This window comes from Lissotriton vulgaris, chromosome 2_1 (assembly GCF_964263255.1).
Source record: "Lissotriton vulgaris chromosome 2_1, aLisVul1.2, whole genome shotgun sequence".
NCBI lineage: Eukaryota > Metazoa > Chordata > Amphibia > Caudata > Salamandridae > Lissotriton > Lissotriton vulgaris.
Genome location: NC_141687.1, coordinates 707,452,276 through 707,472,811, shown reverse-complemented (window position 1 = coordinate 707,472,811; position 20,536 = coordinate 707,452,276). Strand labels below are relative to the sequence as shown.

The 20,536-nt window shown below is 44.2% G+C and overlaps 1 protein-coding gene across 1 annotated transcript in view; it reads left to right on the top strand.

The window, feature by feature from the left end:
- The window catches only part of CTR9 (CTR9 component of Paf1/RNA polymerase II complex), a 222,667-nt gene that overhangs the window by 71,094 nt on the left and 131,037 nt on the right, over positions 1 to 20,536 (top strand). The window contains exons 7-8 of the mRNA XM_086955952.1: positions 7,656 to 7,763; positions 10,538 to 10,645. Coding sequence (XP_086812078.1) covers positions 7,656 to 7,763; positions 10,538 to 10,645 — 216 coding nt within the window. The remainder of the gene's footprint in view (positions 1 to 7,655; positions 7,764 to 10,537; positions 10,646 to 20,536) is intronic.

Here is a 20,536-nt window from a genome sequence, read left to right as displayed (position 1 = left end):
GCACACACACTCTGCATAACTTTCCCTATAAACTCACTTCCGTTATCTGACCATACAATCCGTGGCATACCGAATCTAGGGAAATATTCTTTGAGAAGAATCTTGGCAGTTGATAGGGCAGTATTGTCTTTTAGTGGGTATGCTTCAATCCACCTGGAAAAAGCACAGACTACCACCAGGACATATTTCAAATTATTACAGCGATCCATGTGAATAAAATCTAACTGAATCACTTCAAAGGGGCAGGAAGGAGGAGCGAAGTGACCAGCTGGAGTTGGAGTTCCCTTGCCAGGATTATGCATCAGGCATACCATACAATTTTTCACCACTCTCTCTGCACACTTACTGATTCCATCATTCTTCCAGACCGGAGCTAACATCTTACAGATTCCTTTAGAACTTATATGCGCTACTCCATGCGCCATTGTCACCACTGCAAGCACATACGCATCAGGCAACATCCAACGTTGCTGTTCTGTCAAATCAATCCAACACCCATTCGCATCCAATTTGCCCGTACTTTCTTTCCATACACGTTTTTCCTCCTCAGTTGCTTCTTTCTGAATCTCTTTCACACTTTCCATAGTATCCTCACACATTCCAGACTCAGCAATCCATCTTGCAGACGTAGCAACATACATTCTGCTCATCATGTCTCTAGCTGTCTGTTTAGCAGTCTCATCAGCAAAAGCATTCCCGCGACCAACATCATCCGTGATTGCTTTATGAGCACTGCACTTTACAATCGCAACTTCAGTCGGCAAGGTTAGAGATTCCAACAAGTCGTTAACTAACTGACCATGTTGAATCTTAGTCCCATGGGACGTAATGAAACCTCTTTCTCTCCACAAACGGGCAAAACTATGGGCCACGCCAAATGCGTACTGACTATCTGTAAAGACATTCACTCTCTTTCCCTTAGCTAAAACACACGCTCTTGTTAGAGCTATTAATTCTGCAGCTTGGGCAGAATTCTGACTCACTCTTGCAGTCTCCACAATCGTCTTCAAAGTCGTTACTGCGTAAGCAGCAGTCACATCACCATTCTCCAATTTAAAACATGACCCGTCCACATACAGCGTGCCATCTGGATCGGATAACGGAGTATCCTTTAAGTCAATGCGTCCTTTTGTCTCTTCCTCCGTTTTAAAACAACAATCATGTGGTTCGGAATCACTCGACTCTTGATCAGTCGGCAACAGCGTTGCTGGATTCAATACATTACATCTTTTGATCTGAATATGACTCGCTAGTAATGTCAGCTCGTAACCAGATAGTCTCGCACTGGTAAGGTGTTGTGTCTTCGTTCGATTCAGGAGTGTATCCACCGCATGAGGAACCATGACCACTAGCATGTTGTTCATCACCAAACCAGCAGATTGTCGAATGGAAGCCGCAGCTGCCGCTGTAGCTCTCAAACAACTAGGCAACGCTCTAGCTACCGGATCTAATGTTGATGAAAAATACGCACAAGGGCGTTGTTTATCACCAAACTTCTGTGTCAGAACACTCAACGCGCAACCTTCTCTCTCATGAACATAGAGCGTGAATGGCTTACTGTAATCAGGTGTACCCAATACAGGAGCTGAACACAATGCTTTTCGTAATTCAATAAAACTTTCTTGACATTCATCAGACCATGGCACCGGACTCGGAACATTTTTCCCAGTCAAAGCTACCAACGGTTTTGCTAAAAGAGAAAAATTTGGGATCCACTGCCTACAGTAAGAGGTAATACCTAAAAAGGCACGTACTTCTCTCTGTGTGCGTGGAACACTCATTTGCGTAATTGCTTTTATTTTCTCTGGGGTCAACTTCCTTCCCTCCTTTGACAAGAGATGACCTAGGTAGGTCACTTCTTGGCAGCAGTATTGCATTTTCGAAGGTGACACCTTATGATTCAAATTAGACAAATGATGCAATAACGAAATCGTAGCTGCTTTGCAAGTTTCCTTATCATCAGCAGCCACTAAAAGATCGTCTACATATTGAACTAGAGTAGAACCTGGAGGAAGGACAAAGGAATCTAACTGGCTTTTTAATGCTTGACTGTAAATAGATGGGCTCTCACAATAGCCTTGTGGAGCGCGTTTAAATCTGAAACTTCGACCTCCTAGACAGAAGCCGAAAATATCTCTGCTTTCCTCGGCTATCGGAATGCTGAAAAAGGCATTCTTCAAGTCAATGACTGAGAACCAAGTGGCTGTAGCAGGAATCAGTGTTAACAAGGCAGTAATGTCTGGGACCACAGGAAACTGCGGAACTACAATCTTATTAACTTCTCTAAGGTCGATAACAAACCTATACACTGGAGGCTTTGTAGGGTCAGTTCGTTTCAAAATCGGTAGTACAGGACTGTTACAGACATTTCCTCTCGTTTCTTCAACCACACCTTTCTTAATCAAGTCTTGCACAATCAATAAAAGTGCACGTTCACCTTCAGTAGAGATTTTGTATTGAGGAATTCTTGGAAATTTTACATTTGCTTTCAAAGTTACTACATATGGTGGTATTTCCAAAAGGCCTACATCATTAGGACCAGTCGCCCAAAGAGAATCAGGGAGTGAACGCAGCTCTGGCGGGAGTGCATCCATTGACAAGTACATCGGAGAGGTGATATTTTTACCCAATGTAAGCTGTACTCCTTCCGGAGAACAGTACAATGTCGCATATAGTCGTTTTAACAAATCTAAACCAAGCAGATTTTCATTACAACCTGTCGTCAAAATCAGAGGTGCTTTCAAGTGACACGGTCCAACAGAAATAGACAAAGGACCAGATATCGGGTTGTAAACAGGGGCGCCTGAAAAACCTACAGAAACATTTGTTGAGCCGGACAAAGGTGCGCCAGGGAGTTTCGCATGAATGATAGAACTTTTTGCGGCACCAGTATCCAACAGAAACGGTTCGACTACACCTGATGTTGCTACTGCGACATAAGGCCCACTCTGATCTACTGGAACTGATACTACTCCCTCTCTCTGTCCATGGCTGTCCTAGTACCCATTTTGCTGAAATCCCTCATCCACCTCACAATAGTCTTCAACAAGATATTGTTGAGATCTATTTTGCTGAGTAGACTGTCCATTTCGTTGATCAAAGTGATTGGAAGGACGATCATTCGTTTGTGGAGGCATAGCACCTCGTCCTCGACCTCTAGAATTTTGCACAAAACCACCACGACCTCTCTGAGCTGCTGCTGCATTATTTTGCGCTAAGATCGGACATTCATTTTTGTAGTGACCCTCTTTCTTACAGTATGCACACTGGTTCCACTGATATTGAGGTCTTGATGTACTATAATCTGTCCTTTGATACGAACCCTGTTGCGTATTAGTCTGATTCGTGCGAGGCGGATACGCCTGCTGCAAAAGAACTTTAGTTTTTAAATCCTTCGTTTTCTTATCTGATTTTTCCTTTTCCTCTTTATCCCTATTTTCGTAGTACTGTGCAGTCGCAAGTATTTGCGCAGTTGTGGAAACAGCCCACGCACTCTCTGAATCCTTTAATTTATTGCATAATTCAGGTAACAAATTATGCACAAATTTATCGACAAACAGTCTCTGTCCTCCTTCTGTGCTCATGTCCTGACCACTATGATCTACAAAAGTCTCTTCGAACCTCGTGAAGAAGTCGGAGACACTTTCGTCTTTCTTCTGCCTGCATGCGGACAACTTGTCCCAATTAACACGCAATGCGGGCATTAGAGTCTTCATTAGATCAATTATCCTACCTGGAAGATTAGCAATTAGGGGTTCGGGTTTTGCACCACCTACTTGCTGACCATCCGCTGCAGTGATAGCTGCCCAATCACCACCTAAGGCAACTTGATGATCCTCTCTACGAATTTTAGCCCACACTGGTTGCGGAACTACATTGCCAAATAACATATCGATGTCTGCTAAGTTCATTATACAAGCCTCAACTGTCTGTGTTAATTCCTTATAGTATCCAGCAGGATTCTTACGCGGATCTGGCAAGGCCTGCTTCACTGCTAGCACTTCAGCTCGTTTCCACGGAATGTGTATCCACACCCTTTGGAATTGGGCCGGAGCGGCCGCAATATTATTCGGTGCGTCAGCTTGCACAGCTTCGCGCCAAATTGGAGGAACCTCCCTCATTGGATATTGGCGACTTAATTTCATTTTACTTTTCTCTAAATCTCTTGGTGAACGAAGTGATGGATCATTCCTATAACTTAAAATCAGTTCCATCGCTTCTTCTATATTATCACCCACTATCATTCCAGCAGCAAACTCTTTCTGAACCTTAATTAAGTCTTCTAAATTTGATTCAACATCATCTTCTTCTATCTCCTCACGTAACGACGAGCACATCTCGTCAAAGACGTACCGTTGCGTTGGTTCTTTCCACTGCATAAAAGTTTCTAGCACATCTCTCGTACTATATCTCCTACTCTTCGAAATCCATCTGAGAGCCGTGGAATCTAAAATTCCCCGTTCCTCAATACTCGGAAGCTGACTACGTCTCTGAACAGAGTCGGAAGTAGGAGTCTTGATTAAAGTTTTATAAAAAGGAGACAGCATGTTAGACACAGAATCAGTGATTCTTCGACGAACAGAAAGTGGAGTCAACACACTCGCAGACGCAGAGAACACACTAGAGGTAGGAACAGATAGCGGAACAGTAGAAGTATCGAGAAAGATAGTTTGTGGAACAGTAGGTGTAAGCGAGACAGATACAGGTATAGAAGTCGGCAATCCAGGAGGAGGAGGAGCCGTAGGAACATTCACATTGACCACAGGAGGTACAGGAACCTGATTCTGAGGGACAGGAGCAGGAACACCAGGTTGTCCAGCAACCGGCAATTGAACATTTGGCAAAGGTGGAGCCGTAGCACCTTGTGCATACGGTGGAGGTGACCGTAACAAATAAGACAACAGAGGATCGTTTTCAGAGTCCTCTAGTATCTTAGCTGTTTTCGATGGCAAGGCAGGATAGCACTTGTCAATCGCTAAATTGTGCTCTCTAATGGCCACCTCTATGGCTTTCTCTGACTCGTTAACTTGCAGCTGCTTAGCCGCTTGCTCCAGAGTCAACTCTTCTTGCTCTTTTTGTTCTTTCTTTAACCTTTTCATTTCTCTCTGTTTGGATTCTTTTCGCCAGTAACGGAAAGAATCAAACATTGCCGGCCGGGCTTTCTTCCTAAACAATTTCGCTTCTAAATTGTCAAGAATTTCGGGTTCAAAACTACCATGCAGTGGCCAACTAAGGACACCATCTTTCTCAGTGTATCGGACCCACACCTCATTATAAGATATAGGACCCACACCATGTTTACAATACAAGTCATATAGGGGAGTCCCAATCGGAGGAACCAGACATGAGTCCTCCAATCGTGAGTCACTGTTGCAACCGAAACACGACAACATACAGTTTCTCCGACTTACCATTTTTCAGTCCGGAACACAAAACAAACAAAACACGAAACAGATATGTGCACTTGAACCAAGAACTTAGGCCTACCAAAACGAACTGATGTATCGATACCCAAACTAAACCAAAATAGATTATCGTAACCAGAACAACCAGTGATAATCTTACGAAACCAAACCAAACCAAGAACCAAAAAAGGATTTTAACAACCCTCACAAAGTAACCAGCTAGCTATCACTAAATACTTAACTGAGGCACTGAAGACGTCACCAAGGAGAAACCCGTCACGTTTCGCTGTACTAAGGACCGCACCTCGGGTCCAAGACAGGGCGACGGTCAAGGCAACGGCCCACTGCAGCCGTCCTGAACGGGAACCCTCGTGGAAGAGAACGTCGGGCCACTTTTGCGATATGCCGGGATCGATGAAGTGGGGCGCCTCCCTCAGGAATCTTCACACGAAGCTTCTCGAACTCTTCAGGCTTTTGGACCGGTACCGAATGACGTCGCCCCACAATGGGCGCCAATTGGAGTTCTGGACTTTTTGGTTCCGTCCAGAGGTGTCAGGGAACAACACCCAAAGACCCCGGAGTTCCACCTGCCTTGGTGCACAAATGAACAGAAACACGGGCTTCTCGATGGTGGCGTCAAAGACCAAAGGTTTATTACTGCAGGGACACAGAAGTCACAGAAACTACGCATGGGCAGTAACTAGGAGCCTGTTCGAATTGTACAAAGAGGGTTGCTCCTTATATACTAAATTTTGGCCTTCAGGCGAATTCTTCACATGTTAGTACATTCCCAAAACCTTTGTGTCATAAACAATAAATATTTGGCGTACACAGGAATCGTCGACAATATCTGATGTCAAAACATTACGAACGAGGGGTTCCCACTTTTCCATCATAATCTCATGTCAACTTTTCATTCAAGACCCGGACCGCCTCATCGTAAATTTCGTTACCTCCCCCTAATAAAGGCCCAGAAGGAAAGGAGCAGAGCCAGGTGCCGAAGATAGAAAAGCAGGATAAGGGATGTTTGTAGGTTGTAAATGGGCAAGGCTACCGGCTTCGGCCGCCTAATCGTGATCAGGACAATGGACACGAAGACCAGTTTAGCAGGACTGGCCTCGGGCAGAGGAGGCAGTCTTTGTCGAGTCATGCAGCTACAGCGTGATCTGGTTTAAGGTGCACGTGTCATGAAAGAGGTGAATCTCCGGCTAAGGCTACGTGTCCTTAATCGAAATGAAGTGATCAGAGGTTATTGCGTATGTGAGGGCAAGAAACACAAAATGGCGGCCATGATCTAAGATGGATGCCGTGGGTAGATCAGAAATGTGTTTATAAAAGGAGTGCTCTTGCTCGTAGCGTAGCGAAAACACCAGGATATGCTAAATGGATCATTTGCGGTTCGCTGATACCAATATTATGTATTTCCGACAATATTGAAAACACGGGTTCAAATCGTCACGGAACCTCAGGTTCTTCGTTGTAGTATGTATATATCTATCATGACTTCATAGTAAATGCATATGTGAGTGATTTACAATTGCTAAAAATTAGCCTGCATTGTTTGATAACAGTAGTGAATTTTTATATTCCAAAACTGAAAATTCATCTGGATGACTGTTGAAGCCAGCTAAACCACCCCTTGAATTATTAAGTTACATGATCATTATCTTGGTTTTCTTAGCCAGTACTAGCGTGTGGCATATTAGTGAGGGCATTTATGTTGGCTAATACGGAAATCGAATAGTGTGATAATCACCATGGCCATCGAAATGATGTTTGTCAGCAGTTTAGACATGTTCATGGGTTTCCCATTTTCCTAAGTTTTTCTACCTGTTTGCAAGACGATACATAATTTTGTATTGTTTAAAAATATTTTTTAAATTCTACTCTGAGTTCTCTTTAGAATGTTTATGAATAAGAGAAATAGTGAGCCTGTTGATAAAATCGGATGAACTGTAAAGGTGAAAGAATTTAATAAAGGCACCCGTCAATCCCCAAAACAGAAAATAACTTTTACAGGGATATTTTTTCAAATAAAATCAGCTGATGCTCAAAATAATATTTCCAGGCTCTTGTTCATAGACACACATTCCTAGTGATGCAATGCTGTTTTTGATTTTGTTTAAAATTGACAAAATTGTTTATTTTGGTATGTTCGACTTTTCTTTATGCGTAGGTCATGCCAATTTATCTCGAAACATATATGTGGCCCTCTAATAACATTTGCTTTTTTTTCATGTTTTCCCTCAGGCTGATTCCATCAAAAATGGTGTACAGCTTCTTTCTAGAGCCTACACAATTGATCCCAGTAACCCAATGGTATTAAATCACCTGGCTAATCATTTTTTCTTCAAGAAGGTAAGATTATTTGTGGATTTTTAACTTGTCAATGTTGAAACTTGGAGACTAGAAAAAACATTTTAGAGTGTGCAAAAACTGAGATGAGTATGGATTAAATGTGATGTTGATCTGTACTTACCAGTTTTGTGGCATTCTGTTGACAACAGTCTGCTTGTAGATGACTTGATTGATGGTTGGGGAAAAAGGCAGGTCAGATATGTTAAGTGCATGAGACCATATTGGTTTCCAGTGTACAAGCAAAGTTAAATGAAAGAATTGGAAGTTCAGTGAAGGATGGGATATCCATCACCGTTGTGACAAAGAAACTTGTCCACCAAAATCTAAATCCCATAGGATATAATAGGATTTATATTGCGGCGGATGGAATATCAGTCACCGCTGTGATGGAGTAAACAGTCTGCCAAGATCTAACTCAGGCTCTTAGTTACTTTTCTTTTTTATTTAGAGTCATTACTGTGTACTTTATTTATATTTATTCATTTTAGTCCATTAACTTACTTTCCTTTCCTACCTTCTTGTTGAATCCACCTATATTCAGGTTATGTTATTGCGTTGCATGCTTATGTATTCCTATGTTATTCTGGAGTCTGTATCATGTTATGGTGCATAGCCTCATCTTAACTCACTTCTTCCTTGGAGAAATTGAATAGGCTCTGTTTTTGTGATCCCGGTATGATGCTTCAGTTAGTTTCTTCTCCTTCCATCTTGGACCTCTTGGTTTCAGGGTACTGATCATCTTTGGTCACACAAAGAGGGGTGTATAGAGTTCGCGGTGTCACAGCTCACAGGTAGTTAAGGCAGGGCTAGCCCTCAGAACGATTGTGTTCTCGGGAGACCCTCCTGTCGGACACCAGTTTGGGTTTATGCAATTTATGAACTCGTGAATGTTATCCCGCACTATTGGGATCAGCCTCCACTCCTTATTTACAAAACCAGGAAGAGTACGGACCCAGTAAACCTACTTCTTTCTGAGGGTCCACGGACCGAATTACAGGAGGGCCTACAGTGGCGCTGATCGCGACAGTCCTGACGAAGACCGGAGTGACCTCTCTAGGCACATATCTAGCGGTCGAAACATGTTGACTTCAGCAGTGGTAGGAGGGAAGTCTTGAGGAACCTCATTTTCTCATTAAGACATTTCCCATCCTTTTCTTACTTTTAATCCTGGTAGGGGTACCAAACTATGGTGAATAAAGTATTGCTTTTCTATTGGCATCCTTAATCAGTTTTAAGCACTTCCTCATGCTGCACTTTTTTGTCGCACTATCAGTTCAGCCACAGGGTGTTCTACACAGCTTTTCACCTCATTTTGTGTTACGTGTTGTTTGTATTGAAACTATTTTGGTGTACGTCTAGTAGTGTGGAATTTATTATTTTTTCCCCCTTCCTAATGCTCCATCCTGGATGTGGCTCCACCAGGGCGTTTGTAGCAGGCCCTATGATGAAGCATGTCACATACTTCGGTATGTGAGTGAGGGCAGTTTTTCCAAATTTAGAAATTTGTCTTAATTGTGATAATTGTGTACTCTATAAACCCTTCTTTGTGTGAACATTTGTTATTATTTGGGGGCCAGGGGTAGTAGAGTCTAAACAGGAACGGCCCTTTCCCCTTCTTTGTGTTGAATACTGATCATCTTTGACATGGTTGTTTGGTGCCTGTATTTCCTCCTCTCCAGTTCCATAATTGTGGCGCAGCTGTCCAGTCCCCTTGCAGTGCTGTTTATGTAGGAGGACTTATCAACATTTGTGCTAGTTCTGTTCCATTTTCATACGGTTCAGTTGATTCGCCTGTTTCAAGATGAAATTGCTTGATCTACTGCACTAGGTTTCAATTTGTGAAAGACTGTTTTTGTTTTTTGTATACCTTAGTTGTTTATGCTGGCAATACCTGCTGGCCAGACCTCCTTCTTTGTTTCTTGGCTGAGTGCAAGCACCTAATTGTGTCCTCCTTCGACTTTATGAATGCATTCTCTAATTAATTGTTTCACAGGTTTATGTCCTCTTACACTCTCATTTTGGTTCCTGCTCAAACGATTCTTGAGGTCTGGTTGAGTTTGCCCGGTTTGAGTTTATTTCCCCTGTGCCTTCTGGTTTTTAAACATGAGGCCTGGATGGGCCAGCCTCTAACCTTTCTCCGAGGCTGGAGTGTGTACAATATCTTTTTATTTCCTTGATATCATGAGATTTACTTATCCTGTAGCAGTATGTCACCCAGATATTGGCTGAGGGTCATTATTTTCTGGCATGAGATGGTCTTGGAGGAGTTGAAGATCTACCTTTGCTGTGTCTTTCCAGTTTGGCCATGCTCAGAAGTCTGGATTTGGGCTTTGGTAGTGACTGGGACAAGAACGAGGGATGTAGAGGGAATGCCAAATTGCTTTCTGGTAATCTTAATTACTCCTAGACTTGCTTGTTCATGTGCCGGTAGTTATGGCCCGTGGCCCTCTCTTAAATGGCCCAGACTTCTGGCATGGTTATGTCAGGATCGTATTGGGAAGATGTGCCTTATATTGTTCTGTTTTGGTGGCAGGCTGGCATAATCCGCATATTCCTGAATGTTTTTCTGTTTTGAGAAGGGACGATCATTAATGACTGGAACACGTAGGACTAAGAGTAATAAAGATTATCGGTCCATTCCATGCTACTATGTCATCATTTACTCTGCCCCCCCTTTACTCTATTTATCACAAACGCGTTACGACATGGTCCACTTCTTAGCACTGACACTTTCCTCTACTGGCTTATAACTAAATCATTTTTATGTCTTCCAGGATTACAGTAAAGTACAGCATTTGGCCCTTCACGCTTTCCATAACACAGAAGTAGAGGCCATGCAAGCAGAGAGTTGCTATCAGCTGGCCAGATCTTTCCATGTACAGGTGAGAAAATCTAGACTACTCATATGCATAAAATAATTTGTTTAAATGAATGTCTTTAAATGTTGAAGAAACAATAACGGTCCATTTCACTTTCAAATTCACAAATTCTTACTTAATTCCTGAGAATGCAAAACTGACTTTTGACTAAAGCTGGCGTGATACCTTGTGCAAGAAATCCACATTTGCAAAATGATTTTTGCTGGGAGGATGGTGAAAGCAAATGGATAGAGAATTGTGAGGCAACCCGGGTAAAATTTCAATCCTAGTTAGTGGCCTCTGTAATTCAGAAAGCAACTACAGAGTTAGCGACCCACATCAAAAATGTTTGTCTTCGAAAGTAGCTTAAGGAGGCAAAAAATTCTGCAGTAGGGTGAGACAAAAAAAAAAGAATGCTTTAAAGCAAACTGGGACGAAATTAATGCCATTGGTGAAGGCAACTCAAAGAAATCCTGGAGCCATGTGAATTCTGAAATATATATATTTCAGGTACAGAACGATTCCAAGACAATCGGCAGGTGAGGAGGTGTGCTGTGTCAAGCTTCGTAACGATTCAAAATCCATCGGAGTAAAAGTAATTTTAAACGTTATTGCGGGCTATAGACACGTAACACAACCAAACAAAAGAGCCACCATGTCCGCGACAATATTAAGGAATAGAGAAAGTGCGGCAGTAGATGTATTCTCGGATGAGACATCGCAGCCGGTAATCACCAACATGACGGCTGGTGCAAGTAGCAGTACCACGAGAGCAGGCTTGAGGGACAAATATAAGGCATTAGAGAAACTCATACGCCGGGAGACAGCCAAATGGTGGGAGTCAAAATCACTGAGAAGGTACCTGGATGTGGGCCGTATACCAAGGGGGCTGAGGATAATGATTGCCCCCAGCTATGACACACCGAATCCTAGGCTAATGGCGGAATGGGCACAATGCAATTTGGACTCTTCGCGCAAGCTAGTAGAATTGCTGGTTAAGTACGCGGAGAGCGATAGAGAGGAGTTATTGCCCAAAATAGAAACCCTGAGAAATGAGATTCAAGCCATGAGTGACCCGCAGGAGCAAAAAACCAAATTCTATGACGAAATGGAACAAAAACTAGAAAAGGAAGAAGAGAAAATAAAAGCACGCAAGACATAAAAGTTTAGGCAGGACAAACAAGATTACGAAAATGGAAAGTCAGTGGCAAAGAAAAACCAACAAGGCGTCAATAAATCATCTGCGCCAGCAGAGGAATTTGAACCCGAAACTTCCTCTGTGTCAGGAGCCAGTGCAATGACGGAGAATGACTCAGATGCCGAGGGTGGAGAAGGAACTGACAATGCAGTGAAATTAACTATGGCAGAGGAACTAGAGTACGGGAGGCAGAGTCGGCGGGAAGCCCTTCGTTCTAGCACCGTGCAGTCGGCAAGAAACGGCGCACAAAGAGGAGGAGGGCCGCCAACAAACAGCGCGACAAAACGAGGAGGCTGGGGCATGGGGTCTTTGACAAACAAGAAAACCAAGTAAGTGATACAACAACCCCCCAACGTAATGCAAACACGATTATAAATTTAGCCCAAGTAGACCTATCAGCAGCTGAGACTCAACTACTGTCATTAGGCTTATCTTACTGCCCGGAGTCGAACTTTCAGTACACCAGGACTAGGGCTGACGTGTATCAGTACATAAGCAAATTAAAACTGCGTAAATATCATAAACAGTTGAAGACAAAAAACAAACCAGGCGCGATATCTGCCGGTGTGACTGTTTTGCCAAATGTAGCCGCAGGCGATTATGAACTGTTAACAGATTTGCAATCAATTGTCAACCTGCCGTCAAGCTCCGAAGATGGTATTCCCTCTCAGGAAATGCAGGGAAGTCAACAGGGGTTTCCGTACTTAAGTACCCAAGACACGAACAATATTGGAAACAAAAAACCTGAAACCCCCTTTAAAAGGAAATCAAAGTTTGTGCCTATAATCGCAAAAGACGCCATTGATGTGTTTAATGATGTTGTAGTATCACAAATAAAAAAGCTAAACATTAAAACGCAAGCGACCAAGAGGAGACTAACTAGTCAAGAAAGGAGCTATGGGGCATTAATGGAAAAATTAAAAAAACAGAATAATATCATAATAAGAAACTCGGACAAGGGGGAGAATATTGTACTGTGGCCACTAAGTGACTACCTAGCCGAGGCGGAAATGCAACTTAGCGATGTTCAATGCTATCATCATAGCACCCCCCTCCGGTATAAACAAATGCAAGACGAACTATGCAGCAAATTACTGGCTTGGAAGAGCAAGGGACTCATAAGTTTAGAGGAGTTTACATTTTTGAAGAAGGAGTTCCCCAAAACGCCGGTAATTATTTTATACCGAAAATCCACAAGAACAGAGAAAAACCACCTGGATGCCCCATTATTGCGGCCTGTGACGGGCCCCTTGAAAATATGTCTAAATACATAGACTTCTTTCTTCAGGAGCACGTTCAGAACTTAGAATCCTACGTAAGGGATACGGGGGATTTCTTGTTAAAAATTGGAAAAGTGGATTGGCAGGAGGGGTACAAACGTATTACTCTTGACGTTACATCTTTGTATACGTGCATAAAAAATCCAGATGGAATTAAGGCAGTGAGTTATTTTTTAGCCAGGAGACCAATAGAGTTCACATCACACAACAGGATGCTTATGGATATGCTGGTCTTCTGTTTGGAACATAATTTTTTCCTTTTCAAGAAACAAATGTTCGTCAAGTACAAGGTGTTGCCATGGGAGCCAGCTTCTCCCCCAGCTACACATGTTTATTCATGGGCTGGTGGGAGGAGCTGGTCCTCAGGAGACAACATGGGGACACATATAATGACAAGGTGATATTGTGGCTGCGATATATTAACGATCTAATGATTGTATGGAAAGGAACCAAGGAAGAGGCAGAGGAGATCATTGCTAACTTGAATAAGAACAATATGAACTTGAACTTTACATCACACATAAGCAGCGAACAAATCTCATTCTTAGATGTTCTAGTTAAAATAGAAAAATTGAAGATTTGTACTACATTGTTTAGAAAAAAAAACTCTGGAAACACATTACTACATGCGACTAGCGCGCTTCCAGCACATCTCATACACAGTATCCCCTATGGGGAGATGTTGAGATTGCGCCGAATATGCAGTAGTGAGGCTGAACTTGTCAAAAATCAACAGGAAAGTAAATTGAGATTTATGGACCGGGGATATAGTGCCAAAACTATTAAAAGCGCAATTCATAAATCTAGGATGAGGGCCAGGGAAGACCTTTTGGAATCAGCTAGTACATCCCCAAAAACTCAACTAGTTATGTCCTCTATAAAAGAAGAGGGCCCAAGACTCATACTCACCTACAAATATCAACACAAAATGTTGCGCAAAATAGTCCACGCTAATTGGCACATAGTTAAGGATGACCCCGTCATTGGCAATTCACTTCCCGAGTACCCTGCCATAACATTCAGAAAGTCTACATCTATGGCAGATATACTGGTAACAAGCAGCCCTGAATGTAAAAGTAATACAGATTGGCTCAAGGCAAGGAAGGTTTTTTTTAAATGCATTAGCTGTAAAGTGTGCACATTTGGCATAAATAAAACATCTTATTTGACTGCTTTCAGCTTAAAACCCCAACCCATCAAACAACACTTAACTTGTAAAAGTGAGTTTGTAGTATACATCTTGGAATGTAGCTGCAATCTTAGATATGTTGGAAGCACGAAGCTGCCTGGGCACCAACGGGTACTACAGCATATTAGGGCAATTACCAACAGTGACCCTAGTTACCCGGTAGCCCGTCACTTCAAGGAACACCATGGGGGAAAGACAAAAGATCTAAAATACTATTTGATTGATAATGTCCCAATCCAAAGAAGAGGCGGTGATAGGGAGGGAATGCTGCGTCGTCTAGAGACTCATTACATATTACTATTAGATAGTAAACAGCCTAACTGGTTGAACATGGGTGAGGATTTGCACACATACCTAGACTAGCGCTTAGCAATAACATGAACAATTAAATCTTACCATGTGAATATTAGTTCCATACAGCAGAACACCGAGAATGAGAAAGAGAAATGAGGTATTTAGCCATGTCACAAAAGATTAAAAATAGGTTTATGTGTGTATATATATGAAGTTTACAGTTTACCAGTGTGCCTGCGCATATGAGGTCACTCAACGTTGCCTTCGTGAGATGCAGCCTGCTTGCTTGGTCCATCTTTTAATTATTTCAGGATACCAATCCCTTCTTCATTGGCAACAGGCAAGTAATGAATAGCGCACCAGCTTTCACTTTCCTTAATTTTTAAAAAAAATGTTTAATCACTCATTAGTATGCACACCCCCAGTGGGCGTGTACAATTGCCTTGTGGGACATTGAGTCTTGTGGTGCGATGTGATTCTTTCCTTTAGTAAGGTCATTAGTCTTTCTCGCATTTAAAAAAAAACCACATTCTCCTTTCTTAGGTGATGAAAACCAAGGCAGCAGGCTAAATTAGCATGGCGCTGTACTCTTCAAGTTCAGAAAGTTCCAAACTGCAGTCTTGCAGGCTGGTTTGCTTTCTTCCCAGCCTGCGATGGTGCTCCTCCTCACGGCTGGCTGTCGTGTAAAATCTTTTAACCAATGTGCCTGTGCATAGGAGGTCACTCAACGTTGCTTTAGTGAGAAGAAGGGATTGGTATCCTGAAATGCGTCAGCATGAAATAATTAAAAGGTGGCCCAAGCAAGCAGGCTGCATCTCACTAAGGCAACGTTGAGTGACCTCCTATGCACAGGCACATTGGTCTAAGAATAGGCTTAGACACTGTAGGGGTACACAGGGCTCATGCATCTGTACCCTCACCAGTGGCATTAGACAACCAGCTAGAGGGGTGGCTGACCTATACCATAGGCCAGTGGTTCCCAAACTTTTTTGAGCCGTGGCTCCCTTGACCTAATTGGCAGTTGGCCATGGCTCCCCACCATTTTTTTACCCGCGCACTGTGGTGCCGCGGCGCACTCTTTGGGAACCACTGGTCTACATGAAGAATCAGGCCTAGACGAGATGAAGGATTCAGAGAGTAGCCATCACTATCATAAAACGTTATTTGCAATCACAAAGATCTTATAAAGTACATCTCAATGCATACAACACCTTCATAGAGTAGTATAAAGCACTCCCACTAAAAGTAACCAGACTAGAGAAAAGCTCAAGGAGCTCTGTGGCGTTACAAGAAGTTTACGTGGGGTGGGCTCTGATCATGGGCGTCCGCAGAAATGTTTCCAGAGGGGGAGGGGGCACATTTTAACTTCATCACCATCCCCCTTGCACCCTTTTCCCCTCTGCCTTACACCCTTCTCACCCTCCCCCTTGCACCCTTCTCCCCCTCCCCCTCCGCCTTGCAACCTTTTCTACCTTGCACCATTCTCCCCTCTGCCTTGCACCATTCACCCCTCTGCCTTGCATACTTCTCCCCTCTGCTTTGCACCCTTCTCCCCTCTGCCTTGCACCCTCCTCCCCTCCGCCTTGCACCCTCCTCCCCTCCGCCTTGCACCCTTCTCCCCTCTGCCTTGCACCATTCTCCCCTTCGCCTTGTACCCTCCTCCCCTTCGCCTTGCACCCTCCTCCCCTTCGCCTTGCACCCTTCTCCCCTCCTCCTTGCACCCTCCTCCCCTCAGCCTTGCACCCTCCTGCCCTCCGCCTTGCACCCTTCTCCCCTCCGCCGTGCACCCTTCGCCTCTCTGCCTTGCACCCTTCGCCTCTCTATCATGCACCCTTCTCCTCTCTGCCTTGCACCCTTCTCCTCTCTGCCTTGCACCCTTCTCCCCTCTGCCTTGCACCCTCCTCCCCTCCTCCTTGCACCCTCCTCCCCTCCGCCTTGCACCCTCCTCCCCTCCGCCTTGCACCCTTCTCCCCTCCGCCTTGCACCCTTCTCCCCTCCGCTGTGCACCCTTCGCCTCTCTGCCTTGCACCCTTCGCCTCTCTATCATGCACCATTCTCCCCTCCTCCTTGCACCCTCCTCCCTTCCGCTTTGCACCCTCCTCCCCTCCGCCTTGCACCCTTCTCCCCTCCGCTTTGCACCCTTCGCCTCTCTGCCTTGCACCCTTCGCCTCTCTATCATGCACCATTCTCCCCTCCTCCTTGCACCCTCCTCCCCTCCGCCTTGCACCCTCCTCCCGTCCGCCTTGCACCCTTCTCCCCTCCGCCGTGCACCCTTCTCCCCTCTGCCTTGCACCCACCCAGCGTTCTCCACCAGGCCCCTGACCCTGCACTCACCCACCCAACGCTCTCCACCAGGCCTCTGACCCTGCACCCACCCACCCCACAAGTATATAGTTAGTATTGAGTTCCCCGTGCTGTAAACAAGAAAGGAACTTAGGGCCATATGTACAAAGTCTTTTTCAATTGCAAACGGTCTGATTTGCAGAATCATGCTGTTTGCGACCGCAAAAGGCTAATCAAGCATATTGAACCACAAAGAGGAGGATATTAATGAATGTAGTAAATGTAAACGGAGCACAAACATGCCAATACAGCACATATAACAGAGCTCACGCATGACTGCATGCACCAATGATGCAAATACAGCAAACCAGAGACAAGCTGTAGCTGCAATTGCAGCAAAGTGCAAATTATTTCTGCAGATGCTGAGTACACACACATCCAAATAGCAAATGCAGCAGAGCACATTCAAGTCATCATAGCAAAGCACAAGAGAGCACACACACATACACTACCATTCACATGGCGCGTGAATACATTTAGCCACTTTTTTAGAAACGTTTGATCCTTTGTGCTAGAAACTAATTTTTTCTGCTTAAATCTGCAGATTATGCAACAGTTAATGGGTTATGTGACAAATCAATAATTGTGAGGAAAAAACTGCAGCCACATAAGTGCTCAATTCCTAATTATATGTTAAGAGCGTTTTAGCCTGGAGAAATACAAACTCAGGGTTCAAAACATAACATTGTGGTTGTCCTTACTAATACTTTTTTATTATTTTCCAAAGCAACCCTGAACCATCTACATAAAAACAATTGTTTAAGCAGCATGTTACACTCTGTGATTTTCAAGAGGCACATGTCCATCTGCTCTATTTTATGATGAGTCAAAACTGGGATTTGTCAACGTTTAGATATCTCTCAAGGAGATACATTAATCGCCAGAGTTAAACTGACTTTTTGTATGATGGTCTTATAATTGCAGGCATGTAAATAACTCGGAAGTCGTTACCATTAGCCGTGTATTTCAAAGTAAATTGCGCACCCTGAACCCCAAAGCATGGCTCCTGTTTCAGTGGCACATACGTTGAAATTAGTTTGTTTATCATTAATTCTTCTGAACACCGGACAGAATGTGGGATAGCAAAAACAGTTTTAATAATGAAAAATCGAAATAAGTAAGTTTCCATGTCTCCCCAAGGTAATGCAATCCTGCCGTGCGTGCGCTAGGCTTCTGTAACTGCAGTATGGCCCATTGTCATTCTGTGTGAGAGAATCGCCACAGACAGAATGACAATGGGGCTAATTGATAGACTGCAGGTCTGGGAGGAGCTGTTGAAGCCTCTTCAGCACTTCAAAGAAATATGAGCTGGCCTCCAACAGCGAGTGCTACAATTTCCACATCGTGCCGTGGCGCCCCTGGCTCCTCATAACGGCGCACCGGGGCGCCGCGGCGCACAGTTTGGGAATCACTGCCATAGGCAGTGGGTTGCAGCATGGCACACCGGTATGTGTGCTATGTCGATTTCTTACTTTTCTCTGTACCAAACATGAGAGAGAGAGTGGGAGTGTGAGAGAGTGTGGGAGATATGTCCACCCCAAGGAAAGGATCCATGGGTCCCTACCTGCACTCCCCTTTAACGCCCCTAAATTTAGTATTATGGGGCAACCGTGAACCTTGCTGCCTCAGATTCGTGGAGGAAGAAGGACCAAAGAGCAGTGCTGACCCAGGAATAAGAAGAGGACATCAACTGCTTTGGTTCCAGCCCTACTGGCCTGTCCCGTCTACGACCTGCCTATAGCAAGAACTCCATAGAATCCAGAAGCCATCAACCTTCAGAGCCCGGAGGACCTGCCCTGCAATCATCTTACTGACTCGGTCACCCATGGGCACCGGATTTGCTCAAGCAAAGAGACTCCTCCAGAATGTGGATTCCGGCGACTCCATGATTCTGCATCCAACGCCCACAGCCTGAGTTTGAGTTCCAAACACCAGAATGAGATCTCCCCAGTGATCCTGACCTTGGATCTGGTGATCAATGACCTACCTCAAGCTTCGAGACTACGCCTGCAGCCTCAACCTAAAGGGTCCCCACAACCGCGACCTGAGCTGGTAAGAAAACCCAAAACCAAAAGACACCCCTGCTCCAGACGTCCCACGGCCTTGGGTGGCCCAACCAAAGGTGTCCAGGCATCCCGAAGATCCCAACTTACCTCTCCAGCCGATAGTCGTATTCAGGAAGTCTTCTGCCCACCCCTGCAGCGACTTTGCAAAACCGAAGGTCTTCATTGAAACGCACAGGGTCTCCGACGTCCTTTTTGCCCTTGCACCCGTCCGCCCTAGTGCCGCTGGGGTTGCATCTCCTGTGTTGATCGTTGGCCCCTGCAGCACAGACCATAACCTCACAAGCTTTGCTCCCTCACCTGTGTGGCCTGCTCACCAGCAGACCCTAACGAAGGGCCCCCTTAGCTCTATTGGCTAACATTGGGCCTCTGCATACGGCCGCCCCAGTGCCGTTGGTGGTGCAACTTGAGTCTCTATCTGGACCTTGGGGAAACTTGGTCCTAACCCCCAAAACGTGTAAGTTGTGTCCTTACCTGAGAAACTGCTAACACTTTTCTTCCAAAGCAACCCACCTTAATAGATTTTGGGCCTAAAAATGTCTTGTTGAACTGATGTTTGTATGAAAAGAAATGCACTCTACTTTAACTTTAGAATTGTAGTACTTACCTGTAAGTGACTAATCTAAGTGTATGGTAACTTGGCATACCAACTCAAGTACCCAAAGTAACTAAAAAGTAATCCACGAGTAATGAAAAGTAATTTCTATGTAATTTAAATAGTTTCTAAAGCATTTACAGACCTGTAACAATTGCAGTTTCAACCACAACTGCATTTCCTTGAACATTCTTGCATTTGAGAGTATATTTTACTTACCTGTGCCAAGTCCTGCTTGGTTCCGAAAAGAAAACATTAGTAGACCTTTTTTATACTTACCAATTGGTCTGGATTCGTTCTCTGAGTGTGTGCCATCAGCTTTGATTGAGTGAATACAATAAAGGCTTGACACACCCTCTGGATAAGCCTAACTGCTCACCCACACTACCACAAAGAGAGCTGTTCGTACTTGCCTAATTTAGCCTCTGCTATGCCTCTGGGGACTCCTTGGACTCTGGGGACTCCTTGGACTCTGTGCACACTATACCTTACTTTGGTATAGTACATACAGAGCCAGCTTCCTTCAACTTTCAATATGGAATTAGAACAGTCCGTTAAAAGCCGAGATTGATGAGTTACTTTCAAGACTCCTGTGTGTGGGACTGTATTTATTTATTTATTATTGAAATTTATAAAGCGCATACGTTTGCCCGTGGGCGTATTGGCGCTAAGATTACTGTTAGGATCTCTGGAGGTGGCCGCACAATGGCAAAAAGGACTCGTTACTGGTTAAACAACCACGTCTTCAGCAGCTTCCGGAACTGGAGAAGGGAATGACAAGATCTGATGTTAACGGAAGCGAGTTCCAGAGTCTGGCTGCTGTCACTGAAGCGCTTGTCTCCCCATGTGACTGTCCTGGTGCGGGGGACTGCCAGAAGGTACTGTGACATAGATTTCAGTTGTCTAGATGGACAGTAGGTAATGAGAATCTTTTTTATTTATTTACATAGTAA